This window comes from Nelusetta ayraudi, unplaced genomic scaffold, assembly GCF_046127955.1.
Source record: "Nelusetta ayraudi isolate G7.1 ecotype Tasmania unplaced genomic scaffold, CSIRO-AGI_Nayr_v1 ptg000048l, whole genome shotgun sequence".
NCBI classification, from domain to species: domain Eukaryota; kingdom Metazoa; phylum Chordata; class Actinopteri; order Tetraodontiformes; family Monacanthidae; genus Nelusetta; species Nelusetta ayraudi.
Genome location: NW_027466098.1, coordinates 15,286,170 through 15,299,918, shown reverse-complemented (window position 1 = coordinate 15,299,918; position 13,749 = coordinate 15,286,170). Strand labels below are relative to the sequence as shown.

The following is a 13,749-nucleotide window of genomic DNA, read 5'->3' as shown; positions in this document are numbered from 1 at the left end:
AGAGGATTTGGCTGCAGTGAGTCATTTATTTTTCTTTTTGCTCAGAGAGTCTTTGACTGACCCGCTGTGCGGCCGGTGTGCTGTACTCCACCATGTAACCCTGAAGCTCCCCGTTGAGTTTTCCAGAAGGCTCCTCCCACGTCATCAACATCTCTGTTCCGTTCAGCACCGCTGTCACGTTCACGGGTGGGTTTTCCGGCACTGACAAACACACACGCACGCACAGGCAGAGAGAGAGAAAAGCAAACTTAGCTCTTGGGCATCTCATTTTTTTGGCTTCATATTTAGTTTTTCCCCTGCGTGGTTTGAATAAGCACAGTTCTCAGGGGCGTGTTCCCCGTGAAAAGATTTTTGTGTGTATGAATGAGGAGTCAGCGGGACTGTTGACCGCCGGCGCTGCTCGCGGGCTGGTGGTCAGCCAGGCGTGTGCTGTTTTGACAGCCTGGGGCGCCTTCAGGTGGTAGATAACTGCAACAGCTGGGAGCAGAGGACAGCCAGAGAATGCGGAGAATTCCGCTTTATTAGGACAAAAAAAATAAAAAAGGCTAACTGAGGGCAGCGCAGACAGGGGGCGAGATTAGCCGACTTTGGGAGCCAATGAGCTCGCTCCGTGCCTGGGATGGTCTGGTGACCTCCGATAGACGCATGCTGAGGCCTGTGTGTCTTTCCGTCACGCTCTCCTTCTTCCTCTGACCGTCCTCGTTTTGTGTTTTTTTTTTGCTTTCTTTGGCCTGCCCTCTTTTTTTCCCCTGGCAGCACAAATGCCCGGCGGAGAGGAAACTTAGACGGATAACGTGCTCAGAAATAGCGTCAGGAATTTTTTCCACGTGCGTGCGTGCTTGTGCGCTCTCGTGTGCATAAACGGCTCGGCGTGATTGACGCCGTGTGTAGCGCAAGAGGAGCAAGCGAAGCTTATTTCTTCACGTGTCAGCGGTGGAAAGGCGTCCATTGTCTCTCCCCGAAGCGCCACAATAGTAACACACGCGCGCACGTGCACGCACACACACACACGCACACATGAAGTCAGCCAGTGTTAGTCAGTGTGAGTCTGGCTGGGAAACACGGCCCGGCCTATGAGGATGATGCTATCAGGAAGCGTTTGGCGCTTGATTGTTTCCACATGCGCTCCGTCTTCTGGCTGCCAGCAGCAACAAAAACAACCTCCAAGAAAAGTCGGTTCCAGCCCTTCGTCTCCACCTATGATCCCTCTCTCCCTCTCTCTCCCTCTCTCTCCCCCCCGCCTGCCTTCTGCTCGCTTGCGTCGCTTTTCTTGCTTCCTTCTTTACGTCTTTCACTACGTCTCTTTATTCCGCCGAGTCCTCTGTCCAACACTTTCCCCCCAGTTTTCCTCCCCCCCTCCTCCCTCCGCCGCCCTCTGTATGAGGTAATGCCCCTCCGTTTTGTTTGGACGTGGAGTTCAAGTGAACAGAGGTGGAAAGTGTTTGACATAAAACTCTGAGGAGGAGTAAGGAAGAGGAGGAAAATAGAGCCTCCTCAACTGCTCGTCTTCGGGCAGTTTGTTCCAAGCAGAAAGCTCGAAGACACTTCGGAGCCAAGTTGTTTCCCAACAGCCGAAGTGAGCGTCTGCGACCGACTGTTTCACATCCTGGTGCTTGACGCAGGCAGAGCAGTGTCGGATAACTCAGCTGGGGCACATATAAATGAGGCTGCTCCCCCCGATTTTTCCTTTTTCACGCATCATCTCGCCTGTTTTGAGTCCGGTTACGCTACACTAGTGTCAAAACACGGGGGGAAGCGGGCCCAGAAGTGACGCACAACCCTGGGATTTGTCTGTTTTTCCATAAACGATAACAAACTACGTGGAAACAGGGCGCTTCCAAGATCAGTTGGAGCACAAAAGTTATGGGAGTCGTCAAGACCGAAGACTTTGAGTGACTTCCACCTCGTTTTTGTCGGCAGAACAGGCTGTTGTTCATCTTTCATATATTCATCCAAGCAATTTAATGCCTGTAGCGTTTTTTTTTGGCAGTATGAAGTGGGATTTATTGTGACACGTGTCTGTGATATGTCGGTCAGCATGACTCACTTCTATCGGCGAGTTGGGGATTAAGACTAATGTCACTGACGGGGTCCAGACAGATGACATATAATACTCGTAAAGAGGGAGTCATTTGTCCTGAATTAAAGTGTTTGTAATATGATGAACCGTGGAAGACAATTGGGGTAAAATCAAGAACACCACAATTACATGCCGGGCAGTTGCTTAAAATACTAAAGGCCCTGTATTCACATGTTTAAGCAACACTATGCACCTCCAACCTGTTGGCGAACAGAGAAACCTTCCCCCTTTTCTTGGTTTCTTGGCTTCACTGCTCAGAAGTAAAGTGTGCGTTAATACAAGCAGTTTTGGAAATCTGTGATGTCACAAAGGGCTCAGTTGCTTCGCTGATGCCTATTTATTCCCCTTCTAAACAAGTCTGTAAATTGTAAGTCTGACAAAGCATTAGTTTTGGTAGAAAACTCAAAAGTGGGCGTTCTTGCAGAAGGCTGCGACAGTGTTAAGTATGTAATAATAACTCATAACAAAAATATTAAACAATAAACAAGTCAACGTATGAAGTGGTTTTAACGTGGGACCTTTAATTTTCCCTTTTTAAAAATCAAACACTCAGGAATTATTTTGCGAAATCTAAAGGAATTTGTTCATATTTATGTTTACATAAAGGAAGTGTAGAACCTAATCTCACTGCAATTCGAGGATTAGGAGGGCGACATAGGTTGCCTCGCTTCCTCTTTCACCAACCCCCTCCTTCTGTTCTCTCATCCTCAGGGGAAAATCTTGGCTTTGGGAAAACAGCAAATTGAGTGTTTTCTCAAAGCGCCCCCTACCCTTCTTTCCCTTGCTCCTCCGTCTATTCCGCGGCCAGTCCCACCATTAACCCCCGCGCTTTTCCCACAGTGTCTAGCTGTGTGCACTCCTGGGTCAGCCCAGGTCAAAGTAGAGGGGAAAACTGGGAGCTGGGGCAAAGGAAGGAACGATGAAGGGAAAAAATGGAAATAATAAGAAGCACGGATGCGTGGAATAAATTCCACATAGATGAGAAAAAAAATAAATAAAGAATCCTCGACATGAGGGGGGACACAGAGGAGCGATGAATGGGTGCGTCCGAGCCAGATACAACACACATAAGAAACAGTGCAGCGCATATCTACACAGTTTTATTGACGAGAAACAAATGGAACAGGAGCTGGTTCCAGAAAGGCAGAGCCTCGGGGGAGTGTTTTCCTTCCTCAGCAATAAAAAACAACACCACGTAATAATTATGGCGCGAGCTGCTGATGTCCTCTCCCCCTTTCAACCTCCCACTCTCTCCCTGTTGACCCCGGCCGTCTCTGTCCGCCAGCTGAATCACGTCCTCCTTATCTCACTGTAAAAACTCAGCGTCCGGCTCGCGGTAACAAGTGCAGAGAGCCGCCTGATCCGGAAGCGAAACTCTACCGTCCGCAGAGAAACAAAACTCGGGGAGATTGCAGTGAAACAAAACAAAGCTTCTTAAGAACTTAGTCAAAAACACAGAAGTGAAAGATACGGACACGTCGACTCAAAAAATCAGACTTGTCCTTTTCCATGACACTGATATTTCATTTGTCTCTTTCTTCCCTTTTCTGGTTATGCTTTTACATTACAGGCACTTTTGTCGGAAAGCCCCGTCATCCCACCGCTGACATATCTCTCCTCTGAGTGTGCACTCTTTCCGATCCTGTTCATCCAGGAGTAGAGCTGGGAGCATGAGCTGGCATGGAAAATCCCACCTCAGTTTAAAGCGAAGCACACAGCAGCCTAGCATTACCGTTCTGGGCACAGCGCTACGTTCCTAAGTGAAGCCTTTCATGGGAGTCTTAATGTCTGCTTGCCCTCCCCTTCTCCCGACGTCCACCTACGCTGCTGCGTCTTTAATACCAGGCAGCCCTCCACCTCAAACATTTACATTGGGAGTCTGGTTTGGAGAGGTGGGACATGAACCTGCGTCTGGTGTTTTTCATTAGCACGGACTGAGTTCAGGGGCCACAGGAAGGAACATTGTGACTAACGTCCCGCTGTAACTTGATTCTCTGGCACCTAATGCCATATAGTATGTCTCTGGTAAGTTCTGAGTCAGAATTAAGATAGAAAAAAATTTTAAAAAACAATCCAGCAGAATCCAATGAGTCATGATTCAACTGATAGAGAAATATATCGCTAGGATAAAAAATCAGTCTGTGACACTTTTTTCTTCACTTCATTTTTGATGAGGTGAAACAATTTGAGTAATTATCACTCTCAATACTTTCAAGAACTTTTGGATCCAATGGTAGGTTATAAAACATTTAAACATCCCAAAGAAAGAAATCAATTGAACACAGCTGCAGCAAACAAATAACTCCCAATGAGGAGGGGAAAAAAGACTGACAGAGCCTCAACAAACTTCTCAACAAACTTCTTAAGAGACAACACTGAATAGTTTCAGTCATGTCATAATACAAAAAGCAAACCATAGAAAGTTCCGGTCACAGTGTTATAGTTAAATATTTTGAGACCATCAGACTCAATTGATGTGTTTGGTTAAGTTGTTTGCTTACACTGGCCTAAATGTTTCAGTAGACACTGAAACATGATAAATTGGAAATGAAAGCAAGCGGGATGGATACCGTTTCTATTCTCGGGGTTTCTGACGACAGAGTAAAATTGGACAATGATGGTTTGAAAAAAGCTCCTAGTAAAAGTGTAGAATCTTTCCTCTCTGATAAAAACACTAAATAGCTGAAGATGTACAAAGTACACGATTTAGACTTGGAGCTCTAGTGGGCCTCTGATAAAGACGACCCTCTTGTGGGCACGCACAAACATCTCCACACTTGGCGGCCTCACCTCCTTGTTTGGTGCGGAACTCCACCCAGGGCGACCAGTCGGATGAACCCTGGCTGCTGTGACAGGCCACCCTGACCGCGTAGAGGCTGTGGGGCTCCAGGTCGGCGATGAGGTGCGTAGCAGGTGGAATGTTGACATTCTGGTTGTGGATGATCTTATCCGGGCTTCCAGGAAACGACTCCTCGGGAAGCTTGGCCTGAAACGTAAAAACAACAAATCTGGACATGTAATAGCATTTACTTCAAATTGAATATTGCATTGGAAGTCCCATGTTATGCTTACTGCATTAAACAATAATAAGTGTCGCATTGACACGATCAGCCAAGTGCTGGTTGCAACCCTCCAGCTTGTTTTTGACCACTTCCAAACAAAATTTTAGATAGCACATTAAACTTAGCATTTTCTCAGGAGGCTGAAAACACGGGGCTAAACGTGCTGTTTTCTGGAGATCTCTTGTATTTAGATAATTGGAGTCCTGGAGGCAACATAAAGATCTGAAAACAAGTACAATACTCAACATAATTATTTCCATATTTTTCTCTTTGACAACCCAGTGACTAACGGCATGAACATACAGTAATGGGAGTGGATCACTAAGAGCAAATCTGTATGTGTTTTTGTTTGTTTGTTTTTTAATAAGAAGCAGGTCCAGTAAGGTGCATTGTAAGCAGAAGCCGTGACCTAAAAGCAGAAAAAAAAACAGCCTGGAACGTGCTGTCTCTGCAAACACACTGTGGTAAACAGATTTTAAAGAGGAACACAAGGCAGCGGAGGCGGGGGATCCTTCATTGAGCAATTTTCAAACCACATTAAAGTTCCTGGCGTGCACCATTGTTCTCCGCTGCACTGCTCATTATCAAATAGCTCCCCGGGAGAGACTTTAAAAATTACAAAGCGAATGGGCAGCACCCCGCAGACAGGTCTGGTGCAAGCGTGTTTCCAGCAGGTGATCTTGAAAACTGCCGAAGACAAGATTGTAAAAAAAAGAGAACGAAAAAAAAAAGGCACAGTTCAAAACTCAAAAGCTTGTTGGGCTGCTTTATCTTTTTGATGGTATTCCAAGGACTATGACATAGTTTGGGGGATAGGGTGTCGGCTGCGAGCACGTGCTGCTCTTTGCATTAAGAGCGAAGAAAGTGAAGAGAGCGAGGGAGTCACTCCTAATGGGGTGAGTCACCGTCCAGCCTGTAAACAAGTGCGTTTATTAAAAAGAAATTGTGGACGGCTCGGCCCTGAGTCACCCTCCAGCCTGCATTCTCCATGTATGGCTCACAGCCGCGGTACCTGCTGATGTCACTTTCCCTCTTTCTGTCTTTCTTGTTTTGTGGAGCACAGTAACATCTTTCTCCTCTCCACACTGTAGCTGTAGTTTCCCCCCCACCCCCCACCCCCAAACTGCAGCACAATGAGCCGTTAAATTCAGATTTTTGCCCCATTCTGCCTGGGCCGGCCCCTCGCCTTGTTCCCCCCTGTAAGCAAGTGGGGGAGGAGGAGACAGAATAGAGAGAGGTATGAGGGGCAGCTTTATTAGAACCAGACGTCGAAGGGTGGTGCTGCTTTCGCTCCCCCGTTCTGGGAGAACAAAAAAAATATGTTGCTGCTCTCAGGCGTGAGCCGTAAGTGGCCAGAGAGCAAGAGAGTGGCAGAGAGAGAGAGAGAGGGAGGGAGAGAGAGAGAGAGAGAGACGCCTGGGTTTCTTTTTGAATCTTTGCAAAAATACACACAAATTGGTAGTTTTGGTGGAAGCAAAGGCTACTAACTAGTAACTACACAAGAGCTGCAGCTTGGCAAGTCAGTACACACGGAAACGTCGGCAGGAATTGACTTTAACTGTGCAAGACCTAATTGTCCTTCGGGTAAGAGCGACCATGTTTACAGTGTTGCCACCCAGACGCTGAGATGAAGAAAGAGCAGCGCTGTTGATGATGAGCTGCCAGCTCAGTTTTTGTTCACCGTGTTACAACTGCAAAAACAAAACCACCTGAAGGGAGCAGAGCACCCCCCCCCCCCGGTCTCCAAGTTACAGATTTTTTTCGTTAAGGCACTGATGCAAATCCGGTAACGTGTCAAGCAGGCCTGGAAAACCTGGCCACCAATAGAGGAAACAAGGGGGATAAAAGAGGGAGTGGAGGGAGCCTCTCGGACACCAGACTTGTCCGAGAGGCCACTTTCCCAGAGGGAAACCTGATCCCACTCCACATGAATGAGGCAGGGAGTGGTGGAGGATGAGTTGAGATAAAGAAAGGGAAGCCCTCTGTGCTCTAAAACAGAGGGAGGGCCTATTTGTTTACGTGCAGGTCAATTATTAACTCTCAGCATCCTTCCGCCCTGTTTATTTGACGCTGTCTTACCTGGACGGAGCAGCGAATTATGGGGTAGTCCCCTCCGAACCCTGGCTGCCAGGACAAACGGAGGCTGGTCTGTGTGATCTCGACGGCTCTCACGTTCAGAGGCTGGGACGGAAGAACTGAAAACGAAAGACATCAACCAACGTAAGACTTACAGATAATACAAGAGGGGAGAAATACAATGGGAGAGAGTGCTAACAAAGCTTAAAAACGCTACGACTTCCACTGCTGCACTTACCGGTGATGGTCCCTGATGCGGAGGTAGCCACTCCTTTGCGGTTATGGGCCTCGCAGGAAAAAGTGCTGGTCGTGTTCAAGCCTACACGGCAAAATGAAATGACACGCATGTGTGAAGATGGAACACCAGGGGTCTTTTGAAACCGTGAGGCCTCGCTGAGGCTGCTGAGCCGCACATAACGTCAGGGTGAGAGACGCTGTGTGAAAGCTCAAAGTGAAACGAGAGTGGTGGCTTGTAGTTTCCACCAGTGAACTGGACTGATATTGGCAATATAATCAGTTTCCTAGAAACACACTTAAAAACAAAACAAAAAAACAAGGCCCTCGAGGAGATTGAAAAATATATAAAAAGCCTTTATTAGATCATGGCTTTATAGTTAAAAATGCCAACATGTGTCGGCCATGTAGGCCTTCTTCAAGGCAGATAGAGACCAAACTTTTTGATACCAGGACTACACTGCTTGTTTTCCACACCCAGCAGCACTCCATGTACTTATAGTTTGACTTAGAATCAGATTCCTTTTGGCTTTTAAGGTAAAAAACAAACAAACTGTGTTTTGTTGTACAGACGCATGATTTTGCCCTTTCAAAGTACATGTCTATAGCAGCAGACAGCAGTGGTGCAAAACTCTCCCAATTATCTCTTCCACTTCTATTTCATATCCATTCTCACCGCCACACTATGTAGCCATGTGTTTATGTTGAACATGAACTGGATTGAACAGAATTCTTTGAACAACGTACAACAAAATAAGACTCAGACTTTAAAAAAAAAGTAAGCTACTTGTTAAAAAAAACTCTGCACGGCTTAACTTAATGTGCAAGGAGGATCCTCTCCCTATTCTCCTTGTGCTTAAATGTCACAGAAGATACTTTTTGATTGACCGACAGACTAAATGTGGAGGAGCTACACCTTGTGTGGCTGTGTTGCACATACAACAAAGAGAGCAGCTGTGTTTGGGTCCAGGTGTGAAAGGCTGAGCTGCTCCTCCGGAGGCTGGGGGCCACAACACTGACACGCAACGGAGAATAAACCCTCTCACAAAGTGACTCACAGCGTGCTCACACTCTGCAAGATAACTCGTCATCCCTGCTCTCTCTCTCTCTCACACACACAGGCACTGAAACATGTGATATTGTAGCTCCATCACTGTTATCTAACATCCAAACACTGTCAGTCGGCCACAAACTGAGACATGCACGGAGCCGGACAGAGTGCTGCTCTGTGCCCCGCATCACCATGCCTCCATTGTGTCGCGGCCGGAAGGAGAACAGGGAGCGGTGGCTGAAGTGAGGGATTGTGGAGGAGGAAGGGATGAAGCAGAGAGCAGGGAGGGGTGACCGCTGCTGCCCGCTGGGGTGAATAAACCCGCTCGTCAGTGTCCCCTTGAAGTTGCACCACCGGCCTTTTCTGACTGGCTTCCTTCCCCAAATGTGAGATAAGTCCGTGACTCGGGAGAACCTCGGATATTGACCAATACTGTCAACATCAGCTGAGGAGAACCGTGAATGAGCACATGAGGAAACAGTGAAGCAACTGTGACATCATGTGCGAGGAATTTTGCAAACTAAAGGCGCAGTTTTTTCCATTGGTAATCTATACTAAAGAAAAGAAATCTCATTATTAAATATGCTTCAGTTACTGTCTTTGCAACACCAATGCCACTGAGTTCTGAGACATCTAGTTTTCCAAAATAGGAATCTTATCCCTAAGCAGTTTTTTGTGTTAATGGCCAATTCAGTCAACTGACAAACCGGCAATATGTCCAAACAGCTGAAACATTAAAAAAAAAAAAAAAAAAAAAAATCTGAGAGCAGCAGCAGAGTGGCAGACCATCATGATGGAGGAAAGCACATAGTGATTTATAGACCATACAGAGAACTTGACACCAAGTGTATATTCAATCAGATTTTCACAGGTATTATGTCAGTTCGGCTGTGTGCTGGTAACCTAACATGCCAGCTGGAACGTTAGGCAGACCTGCTGCTCTTATTTCACATAGCCATCTGCAAAAAGAGTGACTGGACAAGCCCTTGTGTGTATTACGTTCAAAACAGACCGACGGTGATGTTTTGGCCGCCACTTGAACAACTTGCTGATAGTGTGAAGCTTTCTTGTGGTGGAAATTGTAACATCAGACAGCAACACAGACCTGGAGTGAGCAGTGCTTAACAAAGTCTTACCAGAGTAGGAAGAAAACACCCACTTTGTTTTTCTGTGAATGCCTGCCAGATCTGATCAAACTGTCACTGCTGCAGCATCCAGGCTAATCTCCCAAAGCAAAGCTCACTTCTCTCTTCTTCAAGGCAGCTTGCAGACTGTTGCATTTGCAAGATTTCATTCACGACTCCACCGAGTTGATGGACTTTACAGATCCACACAAATCACGTCTTCTGCACGACGCTGACAGGAGACGCGCAGATGGAAGACGCCGACCATATTTCCTTCGGCACCTTCCTGTTTGGAATACCCATCATGCCATGTCTCTTTATGGGCCTATTTCAGATTATTTGTGTTAGCCGCCTCTTGAACATGTGGTCCTACGCTGCAGCTGCCCATTCCACAGATGTGAGTGTAGGTTACGGTTAAATGGGTTTGGTCAGTAGTAGCCCGCCTGCTCTGATGAGTCAAACCTGCTCATTCCTTCTGACTCAGTTCTCCTGCTGCTCAGTCAACAGGTCGGCGATCAGGCAGCAGCTGCGGTTGGCACCCAAGTCACAAAATGATCCCTTTCATCTTCTCCTTTTTATCTCTCTGTCTCCATCTACTTCCCTCCCCCAAATGCCCCCCCGCCCCGGTGCCTGATGCTCTTCCTTGACCCGCCAACCACGCGACCACAAGACCACACGGCCTCCGTGGATCTCCTGGCACATGCACCAGCCATCCTCCTCTCTAAGGGGACAGTGGTTGTTCGGTGGTTTTGTTTGGTGGTTTTGTTTGGACCATTTAAAGGCCTTTGAAACCGTAGCAAACAGAGGCTGCATGGTTTTGGAAGCGGCACGGATCGGAATTGATCACAGCCCAGTGATTTAGATCGTTTCCCCCTCTAATACTGGCTTTGCAAGGAGGGGTTTAAGTTTTTCTCATGAAGAATTTATGTTCGGTGTTTAATAAAATCCAGCACAAGAAAAGATTTTCCAAGCCTACAATCTCTATCAGTTAATCGTCGTAAAGAACTGAAAGGATTTTGTTGATTGATCACTTCAGTTGAGCCAAAAGCTGTCCAGTAAATTACCAGGCCGAGCGTTCAGTGTGTGTGTGTGGCAAGGTTTTGCAATCGAACGTACAATTAACTTTAAGCAAAAGACTTTTGGCCCCAAAAACACACATGTTTTTAATTTTCTCATCCATTTTTTTGTGCAAAATTAGACCGAGGCAGCCTCCATCTGACTGAAAACCACTCTGAACTGTGGCTGCACTGTGTATGAGTCATTGGTCTGTCTGTTACTCGAGGATGATTCGCCGCACTATTACAGTGAAAGCGTAATCGTCAGCTCAGCCCATAATGTGATCTTTCATTCTCAATAGAATTTGTGGACTGGCAGCAGCGCAGGAGGCGGCCGAGGGAATAAAAGACGCTACCTGTGAGGTTGAGCGTGGACGGCGAAAGGGCCACTGGGTCGTTGAGGGAGTTGAGAGGAGCGCCGTCCTGCAGCCAGATGAGCCGGACCGGTTCTGGAGGTCCGTGGGCCACGCAGCTCAGGCTCAGGGACACGTTGGCCACCGTGGTCATGTGCTGCGGTTCCACCGAGAAGTGAGGCAGACCTGGCGGGGAGGGAAGGAGTCAGGAGGCTCCGAGAGGAAAAGATTTCTTTCTGACGTGACGGCGAACTGCAGGTGGACTCACCCTCCAGCTGGACGCTGCCCTCCTCGGACAGAGTCTGGTGATCCTCGGACAGCACGGCGCACTGATAGGAGCCCATATCAGCAAGCTGGACCTTCTCAATGCTGTCATGAGCACAAAAGTGTGATACTCAGTATAAAAAGTCAGCCAAAGTGGTCAAACAGACAGACAATCAACCCAACATGAACAGATTTTGTGAGCTTCTCCCTCGAGATCCTTTCCCTCCAATCACGGCAGGATGAAATACGCTCATTCACAGCAGCAGCAGAGGCCTTTAGGGGTTGAGTGTGGGCGACAACATTTCTTGATTTGCTCCAAGTTTTGGGTAGCGATCAAAAGGGCTGACGCAACCCAGCAACTGGTTTAGCGAGGCGAGAGGGTGAAGGTGGAGGAACGGGATTGAAAGGACAACAGCAGAGGCATGACTGACATTTTCGGGGCAGGTGTGGTGGCCTGGAGGCTCACACGGGTTCACCCACTGCATTACAGGTCTTTGTCAGACTGCGATGGAGAGAAAAAAAAAATCAACGCGACGGAAAGCGTGGCATACCGGAGAGTGCTGATGACCGTCCAGCTGTTGTTGCCAGTGTAGATCTGGAACTGGTTGGTGTCGGTGAAGCGAAGGATGTGGCCGTCCCTCAGCCAGAGCACGTCGGGCGGATCTTCGTCCTCGGCGCCGGAGCCTCGGAGATAGCACTTCATGGTGACGGGTTTGCCCAGCGATGAGATGACGGTGGTGGGACTCCGTTCAAACTCCAGATCTTTGATCAAGAAAGAGACAGGGAGTCAGTTTCCTAGTCTTGTCAATACTTAATGGTTAGGTGTGTAAAAGTTGAGTCAAAAGTACTCAACCTTGAGCAAATGTGAAGCTTTCAGAACGTTGAAAGCACCACAAATATGAGCAGGATAATTGTTCAAGACCAGAACAACAAAGCTTCTGAATAGTATTTATAACTAATTTTAGTTTTAGGCACGTGGTATTTATATAATATCCCTCCAAAAATTCAAAGATTTCCAAGCCTTAAAGCGAATATCCCTCTTCTAAAATCCAAATCCTGGAGCAAATGCTGACATTTCAGAAAATGCAAGCAGTGAATTCTTGAACAGAGAGCTGAAGCTGTTTTGTGACAGACTTCATCATTTAACAACCTTTTATTCTTCTTTTTCACCGCTACGTATTGAGTCGAGCACTTGTACTCATAGATATTCATTTACGCTGGCCTAGCTTAACGTAGGCTAAGCTGCTCACGACATGATAACAGGTGAACAGTTTGTGCACCGCCCCGCTGGTCTGTCATTGAGCCCAGTTATCTCGCTGAGAGCGAGGCCGACCTGAGAGGGGCCGAGCTGATAGCGGGACAAAGGCTCCTTGTTAAGAGGACAGCGGCTCGGACGAGTCCACGGCAACCGAGAGCTCAACCACAGCCAAAACGTCTCCTCTCACACCAAAGAGAAGCCTGCAGCTCATCAAAAAGTCTGTGAACATGCCTTATGCATACACGTATTTAATAAAAAAAGAAAAAAAGAAAAGAAGATGCTGAGATTGGAAAACTTATGAGAACTGACTGCATCTGCTTTTTGTCCACACTTGCAGAGAAATGGGAAGTTTTCTTGACGACACCCATGCTGTCTGGCCCAAGAACGAAAGTCACTCTCTTTGTGGAAGAATTATGTGGACATTGCTGGACCCATAATCCATAACTTTCGGGCTTGTGTCACTGTTTGTATCACTGTGCCATTTTTCTGTTGTATTTTTCTGTAAAGCACTTTGTGATTTCATTTTCCAAAAGTGCTATACAAATAAAACTTCCCTGTTCACTTACTATGAACTTTTTTATCTACAGGAATGTTTTTCACTGTTTTCCTTTAACTCTATCAAGCAAAAAAATGCTTCAAGGGATACAAAAAGCAGGCTGCGGTGACACAAAACTACTTTGTATTATGAGGGGAAGAGATAACGACGAAAGAACAAAAAAAAAAAGTGGAGCGCTGCTCCAGAGTTGAAGTCCAGCTCAAATATAAATCACTGTTGTTTGGCTGAGGGACGACTGTTAAGATTTTCTCAAGCTTGTCAACCCGCCCTCCCAGTCCATCTCAAAGCCAACCTTCGACCTCTGACCCCTCGTCTGTGACCCCGCCTGAATCCCAATCCAAATAGTTCACTTTGGCAGCGCTGAAACGCAGAGCGCACCTCTGATGCCGTGAAGTGCACGTCATGAACAAAAGACACACGGACGCACACCGACACACACATGCAGGGCAGCCCTCTAGAAAGCCGTGTTCTGGGAGTGTGCACAAAGTGAAGGGGGTCTGCTGGGCCTCTGCTCGGCCACCTCGCTGCTCTCGGTGTGCTTCTTGGCATTAAACGTCAAGCCCTCTTTTATTTTCAGGCTTGGCTGAGCGCTTTCAAGGCTGCGCACAGCCATGACTTTGTTCTGTCTCGGAGTCA

General features: G+C 47.2%; 1 protein-coding gene and 1 long non-coding RNA gene across 3 annotated transcripts in view; one reads left to right on the top strand and one right to left on the bottom strand.

The window, feature by feature from the left end:
• The window catches only part of axl (AXL receptor tyrosine kinase), a 29,040-nt gene that overhangs the window by 12,715 nt on the left and 2,576 nt on the right, over positions 1 to 13,749 (bottom strand). For both annotated transcript variants that reach the window (XM_076036631.1, XM_076036632.1), the window contains exons 2-8: positions 11,851 to 12,061; positions 11,304 to 11,404; positions 11,039 to 11,221; positions 7,457 to 7,537; positions 7,222 to 7,337; positions 4,871 to 5,066; positions 62 to 201 (exon numbers count right to left, since the gene is read on the bottom strand). In XM_076036631.1, the coding sequence (XP_075892746.1) occupies positions 62 to 201; positions 4,871 to 5,066; positions 7,222 to 7,337; positions 7,457 to 7,537; positions 11,039 to 11,221; positions 11,304 to 11,404; positions 11,851 to 12,061 (1,028 nt within the window). The remainder of the gene's footprint in view (positions 1 to 61; positions 202 to 4,870; positions 5,067 to 7,221; positions 7,338 to 7,456; positions 7,538 to 11,038; positions 11,222 to 11,303; positions 11,405 to 11,850; positions 12,062 to 13,749) is intronic.
• Positions 5,465 to 13,129, top strand: LOC142895523 (uncharacterized). The gene is made up of 2 exons (XR_012928225.1): positions 5,465 to 6,038; positions 10,985 to 13,129. It is a non-coding gene; the product is annotated as an uncharacterized LOC142895523 (long non-coding RNA).